Consider the following 21,996-nt stretch of genomic DNA (forward strand, 5'->3'; position numbering starts at 1 on the left):
GGGGGAAAAAAAGAGTATTCAACTGTTTTGTAATCTAGTTTGCTCAAGCTCTGACCTGCCTACCAAGATGGGAGTCATTTGTGCATGAACAGAGTATTAGGGAATGTCTTGAAAGGATTTACTTCAAGGTAATGATCATTTGATCATTCCTTTCAGTCAATGCTGACCTAAGGATAGTATTTAGACTTCCTCATAGTGTGATTGCAACCTTCCAAGCACACCATCCAGGGCAAATGGAGGTGAAAATTTCCACCAGAGGGGAGAATTAATCATCCTTCACTTTGGATTGGTAGCTGGCTGTAGACACCTCAGTGTGTCATGGTCTGAGGCATGGTCTGGGGAGCACACTCCCTTTCCCAGGAGCATCATGTTGACTCACAGTTTTAGACCAGAAAGGGACATTGATATCCTTTGCTTCCCCTGGTGCGTGATAAATCCTCTCAGCTCAGATTGCTCTGGGGACTGTGTTAAGTGTGTTGACTAAATCTCTATTAATTATAACATGAATTTACACATGTCTAGCTGACAAGTAAACATTTGCTTGTATGTACCTATTTAGGTGTCTGAATAGAGCTGAATCTGTTTAGGTAATTAAGGGAAGATAAAACCTTTTAAGATTTTTTCATTCCCTGTTTCATATGAAACATATTTGTGATTTCAGGCTGATTGAAGACCCTTCTTTCAGTTAAACCACTGAAATAAGTCCCTTGAAGCAGGCCAGACACTATCTCAAAAGTTGCTACTGCACTGTGTCCATCACGATAGTCCTAAAAGCCTTTGCTCATGTAGTAGCAGTACCCTGGCTCTTACAAAATCACTTTGGCCATGCATGGCACAGTGAAGTACCTGGCAGCCTCTCTCTCAACAAGGAAGGAGTTTATGGACTTGATCCTTTGCTGGTGCAAAAATCAAGCAATTCTCTTCTTTCTATGAGAGCTATGCTGGGGTTCATGTCACCTGAAAAAACAGTCTTGATGGTGTTCAAAAACTTCCCTGGCAATTTAAGCAATAAATCCATTAGATGTTTGCATAATGGTGTCTATTTTCAAGGAGCTGAGGCATGGTCTCCCATGTTTATGAGTTGATAACTCCTAATTTTCTGCCAGAGGGGCATTAATATTCTCTGCTTCATTCTGGCTTGTGATGCAGGTTGTAGAATAGCAAAGACCTGAGACCTGAGAAATATTTCTACTTGTCCAGACAGTGCCTGCAGCTGAGTAGTGAGAAGGAGGCATCCTCAGTTACAGGTTCAAACTGCAACTCCAGGGACCTGAGGTTGTTGTCTGCTGAATTTGGCAGTGTGCTCTCTGCAGGTATTCTGCTGTTTTAATAAAAAACAGTAACATCACTAGGTGCAGTAGATATTTCCTAGCAGTATAAGGAACAATGGAAAGACAAGAGAGAATGGAGAGCAAATAACAGGTGGTAAGGAGGTTGAAATGCTTTATGGTGCTTATTCAAGTCTTAAATGAAAAGGATAATAGTAACAGGATATTTAGTACAATCATAGCTAACAGAGCTGGGAAGCCTTCATAAAGGAGAATCCAAAAGAAAAAGGCTGCTGATTGCCTAAATCACTTGAATATTCTTAAATCAGTGAGGCTAAATGAAATTCACCCTTGACTACTGTGCTTAAAAGAACTAGTGTGAAAAGCCATTGGTTTATAAAAGCTTCTTCTGTCTTGTAGAGATGCTGCAGTGGTACATACTCTTCAAATGCCTTGGTGAAAAACACTGCGATTATATGTACCCTTAATGCTATCAGCAACAAGCCCCAGTCACGACTGTGCATGGCTGTGCACACACACAGAGGCAGCTTTTCCCAGCTGTTTGAGCAGAGAGAAGAAAAGTGAAAAGCGACATCAGTTTTGATATGTGACATTAGCTTTCAAGCTGATGAAAGGGAGCAACATGTTCTAATTATTATTCCCCTTCAAAATAAGCTACAAGCTCTGACAAAAGAGGAGAGAAGGGGAGAGAAAAAAATACAGGAGAGAAACAGAATCACATTTTCTCACTTATCTAATTAAAGTAAGGTGGGAGAGTGAGAGTTCAGCATGCACAGGCAGCACTGCTGCTCCATTTATTCTGGGAAAGGTGGGAGATGGAGACAGCTGCTCCACTGGGCCCATGGGAATTGTCTGTCCCTACCACAGAAGAGCTCCCTTCCCAATGCTAATTCACACTTGGCTGTGGGACGCCGTGGTAGCTGTGAAACACCATGTTCTAATTTAGTGGCACAACTGTTTGCACCTCTGTTTTGTGTTGCTTTGTGTTACGACTGCTCGCAGTGCAGACCTGCCTCGGGAGCATTAGGGGCAGCTCTGGCATGTCCCACTGCACCAAGGGAAGGTGCTGGCTGCATTATACACTCCCTATATTTTACAGTTTTACTTGAACTGCCCTTTAGTGACTCACACTGCTTCCTGAGCAGCCTGTAGTGGGGATTAACCTCTCCCCTGGGGGTTGTCTGGCTTGTCCCCAGAACACACTGCGCATTATTCCTGTGTCCTAATGCCACGCTTTGTCTTGGCTCCCATGTAAGGTTAAACGCCCCCAACCTTCTTTAAAAAAGCACTTCCTGAAATCAGAGCTTTGCCACCCACTGCCATATGTCCACTGCTCCCTCTCCTGTGAGGTACTGTTTAATGGCATTAAGATATCTGCAGCCAAGTGCTTGGCATTTGTGACTCCAGGGAAGGAGAACAGCCATTCTGCTTCCTAGAAAGCACCTTAGAAATGGATTTCAGGAAAGGAAGAAGAGAGGAGTGTCTTCTTTTCTGGTCTGGAGGTTGATGAAGTGACCTCAAGCTCTGTTCAGTAGTGTGCTGGAGGTAGTAGGAGACATAAACTCACCACTCACGTGGGATTTTTTTTCCAGAAGATGAATGCTGTAATTTTTCCATGACTTTTGCATCACTTGTCTTTTTCACCCACAGGGTGGCCAGACCAAAACTCTGGGCTATACTGAAAATTACTGGCCCATGTCAAGGAGGGCTGATGAGCAGCCTGAAACTATGACCATCTCCCTGCTGCCATGTGGAGTGCAGCTCCTCAGAAGTAGTCACATCCTCGCTTTGCCTGAGCTTGCACCAGGCTCATGTGGCTTTCTGTCAGGAGAATGCTCTGAATTGCTGTTGGGAAAGGAAATCCTCTGTTTTCCTCTTACATTAATCCTGCTTCTTCCATTTGGATGGGGAAAGGAGAAGCCCTGAAGCGGTCCTGGTTGTCACTGTGTACCCACCTGCCTGGCCAGCCCATTAGTTGGCTCAGGCCATATCCCTGTTCTCCCATGTTGATGTGCCCCTGTCCCATTCCCCTCCGTGCTGTTGCTGTCACTTGGTTGTCACACACTGCAGGGACAGGCACACTGCTGAAAAAGTAAGGGAGAGTCAAGTAGCTTCTAGAAAACCAGAGGCATCTGCAGGGCAGCAGATGCTGCTGGCACCCAGCAATTCTCAGGACCAGTCACATGAACCTTGGGAATATTTATTTGCATTCTGGCCTCAATCCCAGTTGGGATCTTTGGAATCTGTCATTGTATGAATATTTATTACACCAGATGATTATCTTTTCTTGCTGTGCATCCTTAGTTTGTATCCTGTTTGTGTGCATGGCTTCTCAAGTACCAAGTTCTCCTGTTACTCTGCTTTTCACTGTACTCTTGTGCTGTGTTGTGATATAACCAATTATATATAGAAAGAATAATCTAAGGATGGACTCTTGGTTTTTCAATTGCAGTTTTCTCTCTCGGGATTTTGTTCTCCTTTAAGCTGTGTTCAGTGACAGACAGCTTCATTTGCTAGGGTGTTCTTTGCCCTCCAAGGTTTAATTTGTTTATTTAGAAGATGAAACTTACTGTCAGTATTTGTATAGCACCCTCTGGAGTCTGACTTCCCCAAAATCTACATCTACATATTTTTTTTTCACCTACAAACAAACTCTATTAATTAAAAGATTTTTGGCAAACTGGCTGGTATTGCTCAGTCTCTGCCCTGGTGGTTGTTGAACTCTACACTACTTACTGGCTTCTGTTTCACATTTATAGTGCCAGAAAATACTTGTTTGGGGTTTCTTTTTTATAGTGCAACACTCACACTCGTGTTTCAAGGTTAGTTCGGAGAATTCAAACTCTTCTCCCGTGTCTCCAGTGCACAAGGTTATATTTTCAGCTTCAGTTAAAATGAACTTTCAAAAATCTCTCCATACAGTCCTATATAACAGGAGCTGCCACCTTTTGAAGACGATTGTCAGTATCCTGGGACCAAAGCCAGCCTGGATCAGGGAGCACAGGGCTGTGTTGTCTCTGTCCCACTGGATTGCTAGACAGGGCTTGTATGTAGCATCCATGACAAGCATCTTTCCAGGCTGGGTGAGGGGACAATTTGCAGGAGATGCCAAGCAGCGCAAAGGCCGCAACACATTATTATTTTTCCACCCCTCACAGTATGCTGCAGAGTTGCTGGCAGTGGTGCGTCTCCCCTTCATCCATCCCAGCTATCTGCTAAACGTTGTTGACAACGAGGAGTTGATAAAGTCTTCGGAGGCTTGCCGAGATCTAGTGAACGAAGCCAAACGTTATCACATGTTGCCACACGCCCGACAAGAGATGCAGACACCAAGGACCCGGCCCAGGCTCTCTGCAGGTAAAGCAGAACTTCCTTCAATACTGCCAACTCTCTAGTCCGATGGTTCCCAGGCATGGCCAGAACATGCTCTGGGATGGTGTATGGACCTCAGCTTCATCCCGTGGCTCCTTCTCAGAGCCTGGTGACCTTTCAAGGTCCGTTTTCCATGTCTACTTTGCTCGAGTATTTAAGAGCTTTTCCCAGTGTTCAGATGTGGGTGTTTATATGTACACTCCTGAAACAGAATTTGAGATCTTAGTTTTTAGGAATTACTGTCTTTGACAGAGACTGTGACATTACCCCATTGTCTGAAAATGATCCCTTTACTTTTAGTTTCTCTAGCTGCAAAAATAAGTGAATAATGTGCTTCTTTGCCAGTCAACCTCTTGTGGGGAGGATCTGACTAATATTGATAAAACAACTTCACTTTCACAGCCCTCTCTAAATGTATTACTTTCATATGGTGAGTCTCGCAGTACCAGAGCAGGCTGTTTGCTGCTCCCAAAACAAATGGATCGCACATGATATATTGCCTTTTAAAAACCCAGCAACTATGGAAAACCATGCCTCTTCAAGAACTTTCTCACTTGAGGAAGGTGTGTGTTTTCCTTTTTGGAAAAATACAGGGAAAATACCCAAGTGCCAAACATGTCAGCAGAGCCCAGACCCTGGTAATATCAGAAATACCCTAAATATTTGCTGAACAGAGAGTGGTGCAAATATCAGGTAGCAAACCTCATCTAAGAAGGAGTCAGATGAAACAGGTGACTTGTTTTAACATGCTGCCTGTACTTCTGCCTCCCACAAGTACAATCACAAAGCCAGACAAAACTTTCTGTCACTGCCACTGATGCTAATGTGGCATGGAGATGGCATATCAAACCACTATTTTTGCAGCTTCTGGAGACTGCCTCATCAAGGCACCTTTCAAAAAGATGAAGTGTAGAGGACTTTCAATAACAATCTACCCTAAAAAGTCTTTCATTGAAGACGACTAATGGTGTGATGTTTGAAGCGGTTTTTGAAAAGTGCTTATTTTATGTGTATAAAATTGTAGGTGTAATATGATCCATTTCCAGAAGCTTGTTGATGAGGGAAAAGTGATTCTCTCAGGGTAAGAGAGGGTGATTATAGTTTTTTAGGTCAGAGTCTAATTATATAGAGTCATGTTATTTTGCATATCAACGGCATTCATGCAGGCACAAAGGATCTCGAAGCACCCTTTGTGGACTCGCTGCAGCATGTCACATGCCCTCTCGAGGTCATTGATTATAATCAAGTTGTGTCTTGCACAGGTGATTAGATTTTCTGCTATGGCGCAAAAATAATGATCTCTCGTTACTAAGAAATATTTATTTGAAACTGTACAGCACTTTAACTTAATAACTTTTAAGAGAGTAACCTTGCTTGAATGACACAAATATATTTTTTGAAAACACTAATGAAGAATGACAATCATCCATTACTCTGAAGACACATTTCTCTCTGCTGCAGCTCCTAATCTCTCTTGCTGGCAATCTCACTTCTCCACTTCTGACCCCCCCCTGCCTGTGCACACTTGTCTGCTGAAATGATGATTTGTTCCAGCTCATGGCCTCATGGTCCCGCTTCTAAGCCTACCTCTCCTGGCAACAAATTGCACCAAGGCTTACAATTGCTGCAGAAGGATGTTTAGCACTTCTGTTAAATGCTAAATCCAAACTTTCCCCAGCACTTGACTCTTGGGGTTGAAGCCAAAAGACATCCCAGAGTTAAACTGTGATCCATCACTGTGGGGCTGATTCTGGAGTAGCATTCAGATCAGATTTTACTCAGCTCTGGATGAGAAATGGGTATAAAACCTCTGAAATGTGGATTGCAAAAGTTTTGTCCATTTGCCTGAAGAGAGAACTTGTCTTGCTATACATCCTGTGTTTTAACGGGCCTTGGGGAAGCTTTTCAAGCACAGAAAAATCTCTCAATTACTGTAGGAGGGCAGGGGCTGTCTCTGTCATGTTTCCTAGCACCTGGTACTCTAAGATGCTGGTCTATGGCTTGAACACATTATCTACATACGGAAAACCCGCTTTCTCACGGAAAAGCACCAAAAAATCCAAACAAATACCAGAAAATGAAATGTTTAAATAGAGTATATGCAGAGAAAAGAATGAGATGAAGAACCATAACTGTGGCGTACATCTCCTTCAGACATGAGCTTCCAGTGTGAGAACACCTTCCTCAAGTTAAAGTCCAAACATACTTTCTGTGGACAATGACCAGGCTCCAAAGCTATCATAGCCCTTGATGAAATTTCCGTTTGCTTCAGTGGAATAGGAATTTGCTACTTGCAGGTCTCGCCCAAAGACTATGGAAATCAACAGATGTCTTTACATGGAACTGCCTTTTCATTTCCTTTCCCCTTTAAGTTTTGCCCAGATGGTATGCTCCCTACCAAGTTCTCCCAAGCATGTTCATAGTGTTATTCCTCACCCACTGCTTACCCACACATACACATACCCTTTTTTCTTCCTCGTCTTGTTCTGATTCTGCAGTCTACAGCAGATTTATATACAATATATTAAAATTGTCCTGACTGCTGAGTGTTTTTGATAGGTTCCTGCCTGCTTGAGAGATGACACTTTTGTATAATAACTTTTTTCTTACTTGAATCCTAGGTGTAGCTGAGGTAATAGTCTTAGTTGGGGGTCGTCAGATGATTGGCATGAATCAGCGTGCTTTAACAGCAGTCACTTGCTTAAATCCTCAAAACAACAAGTGGTACCCACTGGCCAGCCTGCCCTTCTACGATCGTGAGTTTTTCAGCGTGGTCAGCGCTGGGGACAACATCTATCTCTCAGGTAAGCAGCAGATTTCATAGAAACATAGAATCACAGAATGGTTTGGGATGGAAAGGACCTTCAGAGATCATCTAGTCTGACCCCCCCCCTTGCCATGAACAGGAACATTGACCACTACATCAGGTTGTTCAAAGCCCCATTGGGCCTGACCTTGAACACTTCAAATGACAGGGCATCCCTCTGGGCAGCCCATTCCAGTGTCTCACCACCCTCATTATAACAAACTTTTTTCTTATATCCAATCTAAATCTACGTACCTTTTTTGAGTTTAAAACCGTTACCTCTGGTCCTTTTGCTACAGGCTTGGTAAAAACTCTTTCTCCATCTTTCTTATATACCCCTTCTAAATATTGAAAGGCCACAATAAGGTGTCCCTGGAGCCTTCTGTTCTCCAGGCTGAACAACCCCAGCTGTCTTAGCCTGTCCCCATAGAAGATGTGTTCCAGTCTTCTGACCATTTTTGTGCCTCTCCTCTCAACCCGCTTGTTCAGGTCTATGTCTTCCCTGTCCTGGGGACTCCAAAGCAGAGCACAGTACTCAAGGTGGGATCTCATGAAAACAGAGTAAAGAGGGAGAATCAACTCCCTTGACCTGCTGGCCACAGTTCTTTTGAGGCAACCCAGGATGTGATTGACCTTCTGGGTTACAAACACATAATGCCAGGTCATTTTCAATTTTTCATCCATCAGTGACCCCCAGGTGCTTCTTCACAGTGCTGCTCTCAGTCCATTCATCTCCAAGATTTACTGGGCTGGGATAAAAGTGTCCATCTTACATCACAGGCAGCACAAAAGGATATGCTGGAGTTTTACCAGCTTCTCCTAGGGAGAAAAGATGGTGGTAGGGAGGCTGGGAGAGAGGGATTGCCCTGCTTTTATTGTTCTCTGTTTCTCCATGCTTTAATGTTCTCTCAAAGCAGTCAACAGCAATATTTTGCAGTTGCAACATGAAGAAAATAGGTCTGATAACCATCAAGCATGCAAAGAGGTTTCACTGCCATAGAAACACAATTTAAAATACTGGCCGTATTTGAGTCTAAATGGTGGGTTTGGGAATTGGAGACAGACAGGCTGAACTGCTGAATACGTGACCTACACTTACAGTATTTGCTTACAGGAGCATTCATGTTTTGTACTTGTTGTCGAGACCTCTCTTTTGACAGTAGTCACTATCCCTATAATCTTCTTAGTTTTGATGAAACTGAGACCACACTTCTTAAAAGGCTTTAACTCCCAAAGCAGCTGTCTGCACTGTGCCCATAGCATCACGGTGTCTGGGTTTTTGCAGTCTGATGGTACCTCTGCTTGGCTGGAGGGGGAAAAGCAGTTCTTACCAGGCAATGCAAGGATGCTCTGATGGCAGCTGAGTGGAGGTTTGATGATAAAACAGAGAGCCTGGGCAAAGAGGTTCAGATATGTGCGATCTGAGGATGTAGCTGGGAGCGCAGATGCACCAGGCAGTACCAGTAAGGGGTTACAGCTGTTGCCTTTCCCTTGCTGAGTTCCCTCACTGCATTTTCTGTAGTAAATTGCTGCCTGTGGTGTTAAATTCCATTAATACTGCATAGAGGCCCTAAGGATTGATTGGAAATTATTTCTTGATGGTTTTTTGCCCATGCTCATTTTGCCACTGGAGCGAAAGCTTTCTATGGAGGCTTTTGTGAGATGTTGACTTTTAGTTATTCTTAGCTGAAGTACTTTCCAATACGTAGAGCCATTTTAAGCTGTGCCATACCTGCTAACAAAAACTGCTGGATTCTAAATCCAAAGCTTATTTCAGTTCTTTCCCTTGAATCCGGCTGAGTGACCTGATGGTATTCAGTGGCTGCAAGAGGAAAGCTGAAAGTCCCGCATGGCTGTAAACCTAGCTGAGTGTCAGCTGGTATTTTGCTTCATTCAAACTTTTACCAGACACAGGAAAAAAAGAAGGGGAACCAACAGAACTGCGAATAAACCCCTGCAAGCTCCAAGTACTGGACCCCACACTGCCTAGGTTGGGAGAGCAAAACACAAAGGAGGAAGCCTGGTTTTCTCATTAAACCACTGAGTCTAGTTTCTTTTCCTGGCACAACCACTGACTCCTAAGTGTGTTCTCAAATAAATATTTCACTGGAGCATCTGGAACTGGTATATAGGAGTGGTACAGCTGGTTCTTTCCTTTGTAAACAAATGAAAATATATAAGAAACTTGTCCCTGAAAGTTAAACATTAAGCCTACAGTGCAAGCACTTACTTTATTCTGCCCACGTATGTGTTGCTTCGATCCACCACTGCGGTAAGCATTTTAGATTTCAGACTGGCCTGTGTCTCACAAGCCAAGAAAGGCTCTTCTAAGTGTTGTACTACTTTAATAGCTTGGAAGTTATTTATGAACACTGAAAAGGGTCTATCCCCTTATGTACATGTCCTTCATAGTCTGACATCTTGATATCTTCATGTCATCTTATTTTTACAAAACAGCCTTTAGGGTGCTTGAATAAATGACACAGATATGCATCATCGCAACAGATGCTCAGTATTGAGGGTGATTTATTTTAATTAGTCAAATGTAATTTGAAAAGTTTTTACTTTGTAACTGGCTTTGATTGCTGTGTGCAAAGCTGCTGCCATTCCAGGATCTCACATAGTTCTCCCTTTTTCTTGCCCTCACGGTGGTACTAGGTGGCATGGAGTCGGGTGTCACGCTCGCTGATGTCTGGTGTTACATGTCCTTGCTCGATAACTGGAACCTGGTGTCCCGCATGACAGTCCCACGGTGTCGACATAACAGTCTGGTGTACGACGGGAAAATTTATACCATTGGAGGGGTCGGTGTGGCAGGCAACGTTGACCATGTGGAAAGGTAAAAAAAAACCCAGCACATGCTGTTTGCTGGAGCTTTTTCTTCATGCTATGATAAAGAACCATTTTCCTTTTAAAGGACACATCAAATGTACTGTATGTGTTAAAATAAGCTTTTATAACAGCTGAGGGAGGAGAAAACTATGCAGGATTAGATTTCTTTTTAAAGCTTCAGTGGAAAGCATTGTTTCAAAACCAAAGACGAAAGCTGCCAATTTGTTTGTTAGTTTGCTCAGGGGAGGGAAGAGAGGAATTAAGCTTCTTTGGACACTTTACACAGATTACAGAATGAACTAATAAACTTCTTTTGAATTTAGTACAAGTCTTTACAGACCACAAAAAAAAAAAATTCCCCTTTAATAAAAAAAAAACCCTACAGCAAAGCACTGTTTTCATGTGTACTCTCTCGGTAAAGCCCCTCAGCTTTGACCTGCCTGGAAGGAAGATCCTCTCTTTGGTGGTCTTGGCAGAGGGCTGGACCTGCCGAGCTCTGAGTAAAACAGCCAATAAACGGAAACAGTTTTGAATTCCTGGCTGAGAGAAGCCAAACAGAAATGGGAGAGAGTGGAAATTTCTCTTTTGAAGAAGGCTCCATATATAAAAATTTTCCTTTTCTCATGTGGAACTTAAAAAAAAAATAAAATAATGAAAGCACAAAAGACTCACAAACTAGAATTCCAAAACAAACTAATTCCATGTCACCCTTAACATTCAATACCATAGACTTTGTATGCATATCAGTGGTTTCATTAAAACATAGAAATGCTACATGTAAGAGTAATCAATTCCAAAAAGCCCTAGCCTTGCCCACACACTTTAAAATGCATTGTGACAATAGATTAATTATACATTATGCAAAATGTTTTTCCTTAATGACTCTGGCAACCAAAAATATTAGGTTTCTTCTTTTTCTCTCAGTTTTAACTACTGAATTTGGATACTTACTTCTTCAGCAACATCTTTTGAAGCAGTAAAAGTTGCCTTAACAGGCAAGCCAAAAGGGGATCAGTTGTTAGGAAAGATTTGTGAAAATAAAAATAAACATTTTTTAAAAGGTTAGATTTAAAGATGCTTTCAATCTGTTGTTTCTGGGTTTTGGTGCAGCAACATTAATGCTCCTTTTATGCAGTGGGTGTTTATTTTTTCATTTAAGCATATACCATAAATACCAAATAGCAAAACCTGTATTAATAGTTTTTTAGTGCTTCGAAGTGAAATACACAGGAAATTAAGAAATGCCAGAAGTAAAGTCTCCTTCTGCAGACCTGCTTTTTGCTAGTCTGTAATCATGTGATGAGTTTTTCTTTACCAAAATATTTCTGCCTAGTTCAACTCATGGGACAGACCAGTTGCCTGTATGCATGGCCAGGGAGATCCTGTCTGGTGCTGAATGATCACAATTCACGTATGCCCTTAGTTCTGTGTTCCTCTGTCTTCGCATATTTGGCACGGTTTTGCCTAGGACACAGCAATGTGACAAAATAATCCCTGGAAAGGATGTGTGCTGTGGGAGAAGCTCTGCAAGTAGCCTTACCTCCCTCCTGGCCTTGGATGGGCTGAGGAACTAGTGATGACACACCGAGCAAGTCAGGAAAATGCAGACAGCAAAGGATGAATGATAAATCATAGCAGTGAATGAACCCTGTGAGCGTTGCTTCCCTCTTTAGTCCTGAGCTTAAGGTGGACATTGCCCTCAGGACTTGCTTTGAAGGAAATCTTACCATGTTATTCATATTTATTTCTGAAGGTATTTGTTTTGAAATTTAAATCAGTAAATTTTTAACTAACAGAAACTTTTTTGTGTAGCCAGGAAAGAGATGCAGTGCAGATCTTAATGAAGATGAACATCAAAATAACATTATTGCAGATAGGTATCTTGATAGATGTCACTCATCAGAGTCTCTCTCTTTATTTTTCCTAGTGTCACATTTCTGTCTCTGCTCTAATTATCACGGTCGCTTTAGGATCCAAGATGTTGGCTGAATGAACTCCCAAGTCAATCAAAGTCACCCCCTCTCCTTCCTTCTCATCTCAGTCACCCAAGCCCTTGCCACAAACAACACTGCAGCCTGCAAAGTCACACTCAGGCCCCCAGCATACCCTGCATGGCTCAGCAAGAGCAGCCGTGCTGGTTTTCAGCTGTAAGTCCACCAAGAGACTTGAGAAAGGAGCAGATTTCCTCCCTATCATTGCAGCACACACAGTCTCAACCACAATAAGGATGGCTTGTCATGGGGATTTGCTAAACCCGTGGTATAATTAATCTGCTATTGTCTATAAAGTGACTTGTGAGACAAAGCCATAGAAAAAATGCAACATGGCCTCCTTAGGGTTGTGCCAAGTAATGAGAGAGGTTTTGAGATGTTTTCTTTTCTGTTCTTTGTCTTAAAATGATAGTTGGAGATGACAGAAACAAAACATGGCATGGCTGAAGCTGTGCATTTCAGAAAAGATGTTTCAGGGTCTGCTGTTAGAAATGCAGGTCAGAAAAAGTTGACCCTCATAGTTGATCCAAGCAAAGCCAGGCCTTTTCAGGCTAAAGCATTTCCCATTTGGACCAGGTAACTAATTTGTGTGCTTATCTAGGAATTACATCATGGCACCCACTTGTGCAGGCAGTGAGGCTTTCAGAATTCAGGTTGCAACTTAAAAAAATACCAAAAATTAAAATGCAAGGTGAAGTCACTGTAACTGCTCAGTTGTCTGCTGTCTTGTAGTTACAGTTAAGGCCCACCTCTTGACTCTGCCTGCTCTTTCTTTCCACGCTCCCTGCAGGTGACTGATCTTCTCCCCATGTATGGGCTGCATATTCCTTTTCAAATATGTTACTTTGGATAGGACACTGAGATATAATTAGTTAGAGGGAAGAAACCTCTCTGCCAGTCAGCAGGTCTTACAAAAGCACTCTGGTAGAATAATGCAGGGACGTGATTGTGTGCTCCAAGTCAGGTGATGCCAAAAATTGCATTTACTTCTGAGGTTAATGCTGAACCCCTCAGTGTTGAATTTCAGGGCTGTGCATTCTTTGGGTTTGGTCAGGTTTTCACCTCAAAGCAGGCATCTGAGAGTATAGCTCTGTTATCCAGTCAGATAGAGGGCTTATTGAGGCCTGACAATGCAATCCAGGGCTGTGCCATCAGTTTGAAGGGCAAGGACACTCTTCATTGCTAGGCCATCTACCACCTCCCTTCATGCACATGAAGCTTATCTTTCCCAACCACATTTTGCCTTCTACTTACTCAGTCAGCTCAAGCATGAACATGTCCAGCTTTGGCCGGATATTGATGTGTATCCGCTGGCACAGTGGAGGGCACAGCTCCAATCCAAAGTGACCTACCCTGACCTTATCAGTTAGCAGCCCCAGAGCTGGAGACTCCAGGGTGCCTCACAACAGCAGGTCTTTGAAGACAGAGAAAATATTTTTGACAAGCTTCCTTCTTGTTCTCCACTTTCCCCCCCCTGGAATTCTTGCAATAGTTCATCCTAAATGGTTAAAATGTTATAAAGATGTTTTTAGTGCATTTGGCTTTTTAAAAACAAATGTCAGACCATCACAGCTATACATGCTGCCACCTGACTGCACCATTAGAAAGCATTAAAGCAAACAGGTACCACTGGACTCCTAATAGTTTATGGCATCAGCTCCTGTGCTGCTGTCTCTGTGCTTTCAGTTGTGTCATTGAAGCCTCAACCAGAAATTCTGGTACCACTTGCATCAGTGGGTGTTTTCCCATCAACTTTAATAGGACTGGGATTTTTTTACTCTTTATCTGTCATTTGTCTGTAAAGAGGCAGTAAAAATTCCAGCTTGATGAATAGTATTATGGGACTATCACAAACAGATGAGTTGGAGCTATTCGTTACTCATTTTAAAACAATATGCATGTGCCAGAGGGGCTGAGTTATAAGTCCATTTTTGTGGCTGTACATGGCTATATTTTCAGGGAGAGTTATGTTTTTGGAACGAGTGTTTAGGGAAATAACAGCACAGTTGCAGTTCTCCATCAAGCCCCTCTGGCAAGTTTCTGTGAGACAGGGAGCGAGTCATTAGGTGTTAGGTGAGAGGGTATTACACTTCCTGTCTTCTTCTGAGATACGAGTTGAGAGGCAGCAAAATGAAGTGGCTCCACGAACTAGGTTTTTAGATAATGGATTGGCCCTGTAATATATGCAATTTGAGAGCCAAGGAAGCTGCATATGCTGACAAGACAATATATGTGACTATAAGTGTGGAAATGTGGGTGTTTTTTAGTTATTATCTGTTTGAAGGACAGAGGAAGATGAATCCCCTTGACCTGACAGCATTTTTACAATAAGGTTGTCTGAAATTGGGAGATTGCTTTGGTTGTCAGTGTGTACTTGGAAGACAGTCTAAAAAATTCAATGTAAAGAGTAAGCTTTATAAGCTTTAGAAACTGCTTCAGAACCTACTTTTTTATTGAGACATGGTCATATAGGAGTTAGGGTTTCTCCCTCCAAAAAGGTAGTAGGATCAATAGCCCAACTGAAGTTCATCTACACCAGTGAACACTGTATGGGCACCAGGTGGGAAGATCTGTAAGCCATTGTGCAGCAGAAAAATATGATAGATATATTTGCCATCACAGAAACTTGGTGGGATGATTTACACAACTCCAGTGCTGCGTTGGATAGTTGTAAGCTGTTCAGAAAGGATAGTTGAGAGTGGAGAGGTGGTAGGGTAGCTCTGTATGCTAGGGAGTGTTTTGATTGTCAAGAGGTTAGTGATGGTAATGACAGGGTTGAGTGTTTACAGGTGAGAATTAAGGGGAAGGTCCACAAGGCATATATCATGATGAGAGTCTGTTATAGACCACCCAACCAGGATGAAGAGGCATATGCATACTCTGTAAGCAGCTGAGAGAGGTCTCATAGTTGCTAGCCTTTGTTCTCATGGGGGACTTCAACTTACCAAATGTTTGTTGGAAATGCACTACAGCTGAGAGGAGGTGTAGAAGCAGGCTGTCCCCATGTGCCAAAGGACACACTGTTGGGGAAAAAAGCTGTCCTGGATGAACAAGGATCCCTGGTTGAAACTCAGGAAGAAAAGGCAAGTTTATAATCTTTGCAAGAAGGGGCAGACAACTCAGGAAGACTACATGGATGTCATGAGGTTGTGCAGAGAGAAAATTTGAAGGTCCAAAGCCTCTCTAGAACTTAATTTGGGTACTGCTGTAACAGACAATTTAAAATGTTTCTATTAAGATATTAGTAACAAGAGGAAGGCTAAGGAGAATCTGCCTCCTTTATTAGGTTCAGGGGAAAACACAGTGGCAAAGATGCTGACAAGGTTGAGATACTTAATACCTTATTTGTCTTAGTCTCTAATAAGTAAGACCAGTTGTTCTCTGGGTACCCACCCATCTGAGCTTGAAGACAGGGACAAGGAGCATAATAATCCAAGGGGAAATGGCTAACAACCTTCTACGATACCCAAGGATACTGAGGGAGCTGATGGGAGACCTCACCAAGCCACTGTCAGTCATTTACCAGCAGACCTGGTTAACCAGGGAGGTCCCAGTTGACCAGAGGGTAGCAAATGTGACATCCATCTACAAGAGAGACTGTAAAGATGATCCAAGGAACTACAGGCCTGCCAGCCAGGGAAGGTTGTGGAGCAGACCATCTTGACTGTCATCGTATGTCATGCACAGGACAAACCAGGCAGTCAGTCCCAGTCAGCATGAGATTATGAGAGGCAGGTCTGTTCTGATTAATTTGATCTTCTATGACAAGGTGACTCCCTTTGTGGATGGTGGAAAGGCTATGGATGCTGTTTACCAAGGCATTAGTAAAGCTGTTGGTATCCTTTTCCATAGCAATCTCCTGGATAAGCTGGCTGCCCATACTCAATGCTAGGTAAAACCTTCCTGGATGGCCAGGCCCAAAGAGTGATGGTGAATGTAGATAAATCTAGTTGGTGGCAAGTCACAAGTGGTGTTCCTCAGAGCTATTTGGGACATTTGGGTTTTATGTCTTTATCAATGCTCTGGATGAGGGATCAAGTCACCCTCAGCAAGTCTGCAGACAACACTAAATTGGATGGGAGTGCTAATCTGCTTGAGTTGAGGCAGGCTCTATAGATCTCTACAGGCTGAATCAATGGGCCAATGCCAATGGTACAAGGTTTGACAAGGCCAAAGGCTGGGTCCTGTGGCTGGGTTACAAAGACACCATGCAATGCTACAGGCTTGGGAAAGAGTGCATGGAAAGCTGCCTGGCAGAAAAGAACCTGAGGGTGTTGGTCAAGCCAGCTGAATATGAGCCAGCAGTGTGCCCAGGTGGACAAGAAGGCCAACAGCTTGCTGGCTTGTATTAGAAATAGTGTGGCCAGCAGAAGTAGAAAAGTGATTGTCCCCCTGTATTTTGCACTAACGAGGCCACACCTCATATTGCTCATTTTTGGACTCCTCACTACAAGAGGTGCTGGAACACGTCCAGGGAAGGGGAAAAAGTCTGGTAAAGGGTCTAGAACACAAGTCTGAGGAGCAGCTGAGGTAAATGAGGCTGTTTAGTCTGGAAAAGAGGAGCCTGAGGAGAGAAACCTTAATGTGCTCTACAGCTCACTGAAAAGGGATTGTAAATGAGGTGGGTATTGGTCTCTTCTCCCAAGTAACAAGTGATAAGACAAAAGGAAATGGCCTCGAGTTGTGCCAGGAGAGGTTTAGATTCATCATTAGGAACAATTTCATCCACAAAAAGGGTTGTCAAGAACCAGAACAGGCTGCCCAAGGAAGTGGTGGAGTCATCATCCTTAGAGATATTTAAAAGACATTGTAGCCATGGTGCTTAGGGACATGGTCTAATGGTGATCTTGACAGTGTTACCAAGCTGGACTTAAGCTTAAAGGTCTTTTCCGGCCTAAACAATATGATGATTCTGTGGTGTCTTACAAATATTAATTATGTAGCCTTGTCCAATAATAATTTCTTAAGCCCCTCAGAATAGTCAAAAAAAAAAAAGTCAAAAACTATTAATCTGTTAATGTAATTTTTAGCAGCATGTGAATTGTCTGAAGAGCAGATCAATGACACTCTACAGTGCTATTTCACGTCACAGCTTTCCTGCAAACAGAATTCAATAATGTATAAGAGACTGAAGGTGCACGTCTGTTAGCAGCTGACCATGATGTAAGGAATAAATAGGAATAAATGAAGACACTCATATGGCTGTTTAACCTAGAAGGAAAGAATCTAAGACACTGAGGATAAAAAAAAATAAATATTTTCAGGTACTCAAGAGATCAAAAGTCAAGAAGACAGAGAAGCAAAACAGCACAGCTTGAAATGAAGTGTTTTCTGCTGTTAATACTGAGGTGGTAGAGAAAGAGCAAGAAAGGAGGTGTTGAATGAAATGAGTAAAGCAAGAGGAAGATCAGCCCACAGATTAAATCCTAAGAGTGAAGAGTCATGGAAACTGGCACGGTTATTTCTGCATGTGCTCTCTTGTGCCGTATTTCTGCTGGGCTCAAATCATTTGCCATATTGTGGGTATATAAATAAAACATAAACCAGAGGATAATGGCTGCACAAGGGTCAGGTGAGGCAATGGTGCTCAGTGCATGTGAAGTGACAGGCAGGGACACGCACATCTGGCACATGTGGAAAGCTTGATGCCCAGAGCAGGGCATGGCCATGGACTGCAAGGCTTCAGGGGCTGTTCTGGAGGCAGAGGAAGGTGTGTAAGGGTATTCACATAAAAGCACATGTGAGTCTGTAGCGTGCAAGGACTGTAAAACCAGGAGTCAGTCACATAAAAGGAAATGTCCTTGAAGTTTCAAGTTCAGCAGATTGGATGGGCTTGGTAGGTCCATAGCCAGGGACAAGCACGGACACACCAGGACTGGAGGGAGCACTGGAGGAGAAGAAAGAAAAGCCTTTGCTTGGCTTGAAGCCAGCTCCCATTAAGTCTCCATCTACACCTTCAAACAGGGGAATCAAATGCAAAGCTTGACTAATGGAAAGAGATCGAAGTGATGATTCTTTAAATAAGTTCCCTCCCTGCTGGCACCTGAGCAGAGCCAGTGTTAAAGGCAGCCAAGGAGCCCCACTGGTACTAATGGCAGTGGACCGATGGCAGCACCAGCGATGACACAACAGAGGGAAAGTCTCCAGAGAGAGAAGTAAAGCAGGTGTCATTATTTCCTGTCCTGGAAGGTTACAAAGATTTAACTTTATTCATTTTTAAACCAATTTAGTTAATCTGGTGCAAATCCTTGTGTGAACACATTAAGAGCTGTCTTGAGATAGACCAAAATGATGGAAACTTGCCTTGCAGAGATTTAAGGAGCTTAGACTATTTAGTTTATCCCACAGAAGATGAAGAGGTGGCTTTATTATTTTCTGCAAGTGCGTATGTGAAAGAGAGCTACCAGACAGCTTTATAATGCAACAGGAAAAGAAGAATTACTTTCTGGTGAGGGAGAGCTGAAGCAAAATACAGAGTAGTCATCAGGTCCACACTCCTGCAAGAAAAGAAAGAACTAGAGGAATAAATTCCTGGGGAATGGAAGGACTTGATGGGCAGGTATCAGGAAGCCTCAAGGGCACCAACTTCAGCCCCAGAGGTAAGTTAGGTACTTACTTAAGAGGATTACTTCACTGAGCAGCCTATGTAAAATCCACATTAGATGTGTCTGTTAAGTGGACAAGGACTTGCTTCCACCTGCTTCACTGATTATTTAAACCAAATGACCCTCAAGATAAGAGTGGGTTTTTTAAGCTGTCCCACTTGTACCTGTATCTAGTAGACTTGCAGCCTTTGGCTTTCAGCAGCTGAAATGAAAAGGGTCATTTTTGGTTCCACAGTGGCAGATGAAAAGGGTAGGAGCATTAAAGATCAGTTCTTTCATCTTAGAGTATAAGTGAAGAGCAGTGAAAGTAGGTGAAAAACAAGTTCTAGGGGACTTGAGGTTGCAGTAGTGAAATTCATCCAGAAATAGGATGTCTTCATAATTAGAACCTTTCTCCAGTATTTCTATGGATGTTTCCTTAAACACATCCAGTCCCCAGCATATCTGAAGAATGTACTTCCTTCTTCTCAGAAATACTGTAGAACAATCAGAAAATCACTGGCAGGAATGTATCTTGCCTTGGAACTGTGATCTTCCAGGTTCTTCTGCCAGTGCCAGAGAAGGCAAAGGGGTTGCTCACCATCCCATCTTCAGACTGGCCAGAGATATTTCTTGTGCTAAGTGAGAAAGCATGGTGTGAGACAGGTATCAGGTGACAGGTATCATTTATGTCTTAGGGTATGAAGAACTAGGAAGGAACTAGGTCAGACCTTCTCGGCTCTATTGCTTTTCAGAGTTTCTAAACAATTCAAACCAATTTCTTAACCAGTTTTTAATAAGAATTAAATTACAAAGACCCTGATAACTGCAGAAGGTGATTTAGCAAAGTGTAGCCCAAAGACAGTGTGTGAAACAGTTTGTTATATGCAAGCTTTGTGCATATCTGCTAGGATGGACATGAGTGTTGTCCAGAGTGCTGTTGGGCAAATGCAGGAGATGCATCATATGGTGCCTTACCTGGAGGAGTCACTTGTGCAATCAAAAGGCATCTGCAGACTCGGGTTTGGTACCAAACACTAACAATCAGCCCAATATAGGTGTGTCAACTTGAATGCTCCCAGCTCCATGTTGTTTAATCTTGTTAGATTTCTTCCCTTTGATCACTTGTTGTAGATGAATTTAATTTCTCAGTAACTAATTTAGAGCATTGTACAAGGCAGTTCTCCATGCTCATTATAAGAGACTTGCCTAATTTTGTTTTAGTTAAAGGTTGCCTCCTTCTTGCTCTTGCATCACTTTTATGACTGTGTTAATTACTTTCAGTTATATTACTTGGAAACTCATTAATGCATTTTCATGAAGCACTTTATTTTGTGCTGTTTCTCCCTTTTACATAAAAGGAAGGAATCATAGAATGGTTTGGATTGGAAAGGATCTTAAAGTTCATCTATTTCCTACCCCCCTGCCATGGGCAGGCACACCTTCCACTAGACCGAGTTGCTGAAAGCCCCATCCAACCTGACCTTGAATACTTCCAGGGATGGGGTATCCATTTACAGCTTCTCTGGGCAAGCGATTCCACTGCCTCACCACCCTCTTGGTGAAGATTTTGTTCCTAATACCCAATCTAAATCTGCCTTCTTTCGGATTAAAACTGTTACCCCTTGTCCTATCACAACACTTTTTGACAGAGTCTCTCCCCATCTTTTCTGTAGGCCCCCTTTAAGTACTGTAAGGCCACTACAGGTGTCTTTGGACCCTTTGCTTTTCCAGTTTAAACAACCCAAACTCTTGTCAGTTTGCTTTACAGGGGAGGTGTTCCAGGCCCTTGATCATTTTTGTGGCTCTTCTCTGGACCCACTTGAGCAGGTCCATGACTTTGTTACACTGGGTGCAAGATGCAGCTGGACACAGTACTCAAGATGGGGTCTAAGCAGAGTAGAGAGGGGAGAATCACCTTCCTCGACCTGCTGGCCACACTTCTCTTGATGCATCCAATTGACTTTCTGGGCTTCAAATGTGTGTTGCTGACTCATACTCAGTTTTTTATGCACCAATATCCACAAGTCCTTCTCCACAGGGCTACTTTCAATCTACTCATTGTCCAGCCTTTATCTGTGCTTGGGATTGCCCTGACCCAGGTGCAGGACCCTGCACTTGGCTTTCTTGAACTCTTGAGGTTTGCATGAGTCCACCTCTCAATTCTGTCAAGGTCTGGATGGCAACCCTTTCCTCCAGCATGTGACTGCACCATACAGCCTGGTGTCATCAGCAGATTTGCTGAGGGTGCACACTGTCCCTGTCACTGACAAAGATGTTGAACAGCGCTGGTGTGAATATCAACCGCTGATGAAAACCACTTGCCACTGTTCTCCACTCAGCCATCAAGGCATTGATTGCAGCTCTTTGAGTGCAACCATTCAGCCAGTCTGGTGGACCAAGTGGTCCCTCTCTGAGATCCACATCTCTCCAATTTAGAGACAAGGATGTAATGCGGGACAGGGTCAAATGCTCTGCACAAGTCCAGGTAGTGAACATCGGTTGCTATTCCTTTATTCACCAATGTTGTAACTCTGACACAGAAGGCAGCAAATTTGTCAGGCACAATTTGCCCTTAATGAAGCCATGGTAGCTGTCACAAATCACCTCATTTTCATATGCCCTAGCATGGTTTCCATAAGGATCTGCTCCGTGGTCTTACCAGGCACAGAGGAGAGACTGACTATCCTGTAGTTCCCCAGTTATCACAGTTCTTCCTTTCTTCCCCTTTTTAAAAATGGGGGTTGTGTTTCCCATTTTCCAGTCAGTGGGAACTTCAGTGGACTGCTACAACTTCTCAAATATGATGGATAGTGGCCATCCACCAATTCCCTCAGGACCTGTGAACAGATCTCATCAGGTCCCATGGTCTTGTGGTTTCTTCTCAAAACTGATACCCTCCTGCAGTAGGCAGTTCTTTGTTCTCCCATTCCCTGCTTTTGCCTGCTGCACATTGGGCTGTGTGGCTGGAACACTTCTGAATAATTGCTACACGGGAAACTTGTATTTGACAGAATGCACCGTTACGTGGAAATACAGAAGCCTGACATTCACATTATTTTCCACTGTCTCCAAGACACATTTTTTGACCAGGTATTTGGATCACTGCCACAATATCTTTA

General features: G+C 43.0%; 1 protein-coding gene across 4 annotated transcripts in view; it reads left to right on the forward strand.

Annotated features, from left to right (window-relative positions):
• Positions 1–21,996, forward strand: part of KLHL29 (kelch like family member 29) — a 413,696-nt gene that overhangs the window by 369,009 nt on the left and 22,691 nt on the right. For all 4 annotated transcript variants that reach the window (XM_054179897.1, XM_054179898.1, XM_054179899.1 and 1 more), the window contains 3 exons: positions 4,448–4,646; positions 7,283–7,465; positions 10,126–10,306. In XM_054179897.1, coding sequence (XP_054035872.1) covers positions 4,448–4,646; positions 7,283–7,465; positions 10,126–10,306 — 563 coding nt within the window. The remainder of the gene's footprint in view (positions 1–4,447; positions 4,647–7,282; positions 7,466–10,125; positions 10,307–21,996) is intronic.

The sequence above is a fragment of the Dryobates pubescens genome, chromosome 3 (assembly GCF_014839835.1).
Source record: "Dryobates pubescens isolate bDryPub1 chromosome 3, bDryPub1.pri, whole genome shotgun sequence".
Taxonomy (NCBI): domain Eukaryota; kingdom Metazoa; phylum Chordata; class Aves; order Piciformes; family Picidae; genus Dryobates; species Dryobates pubescens.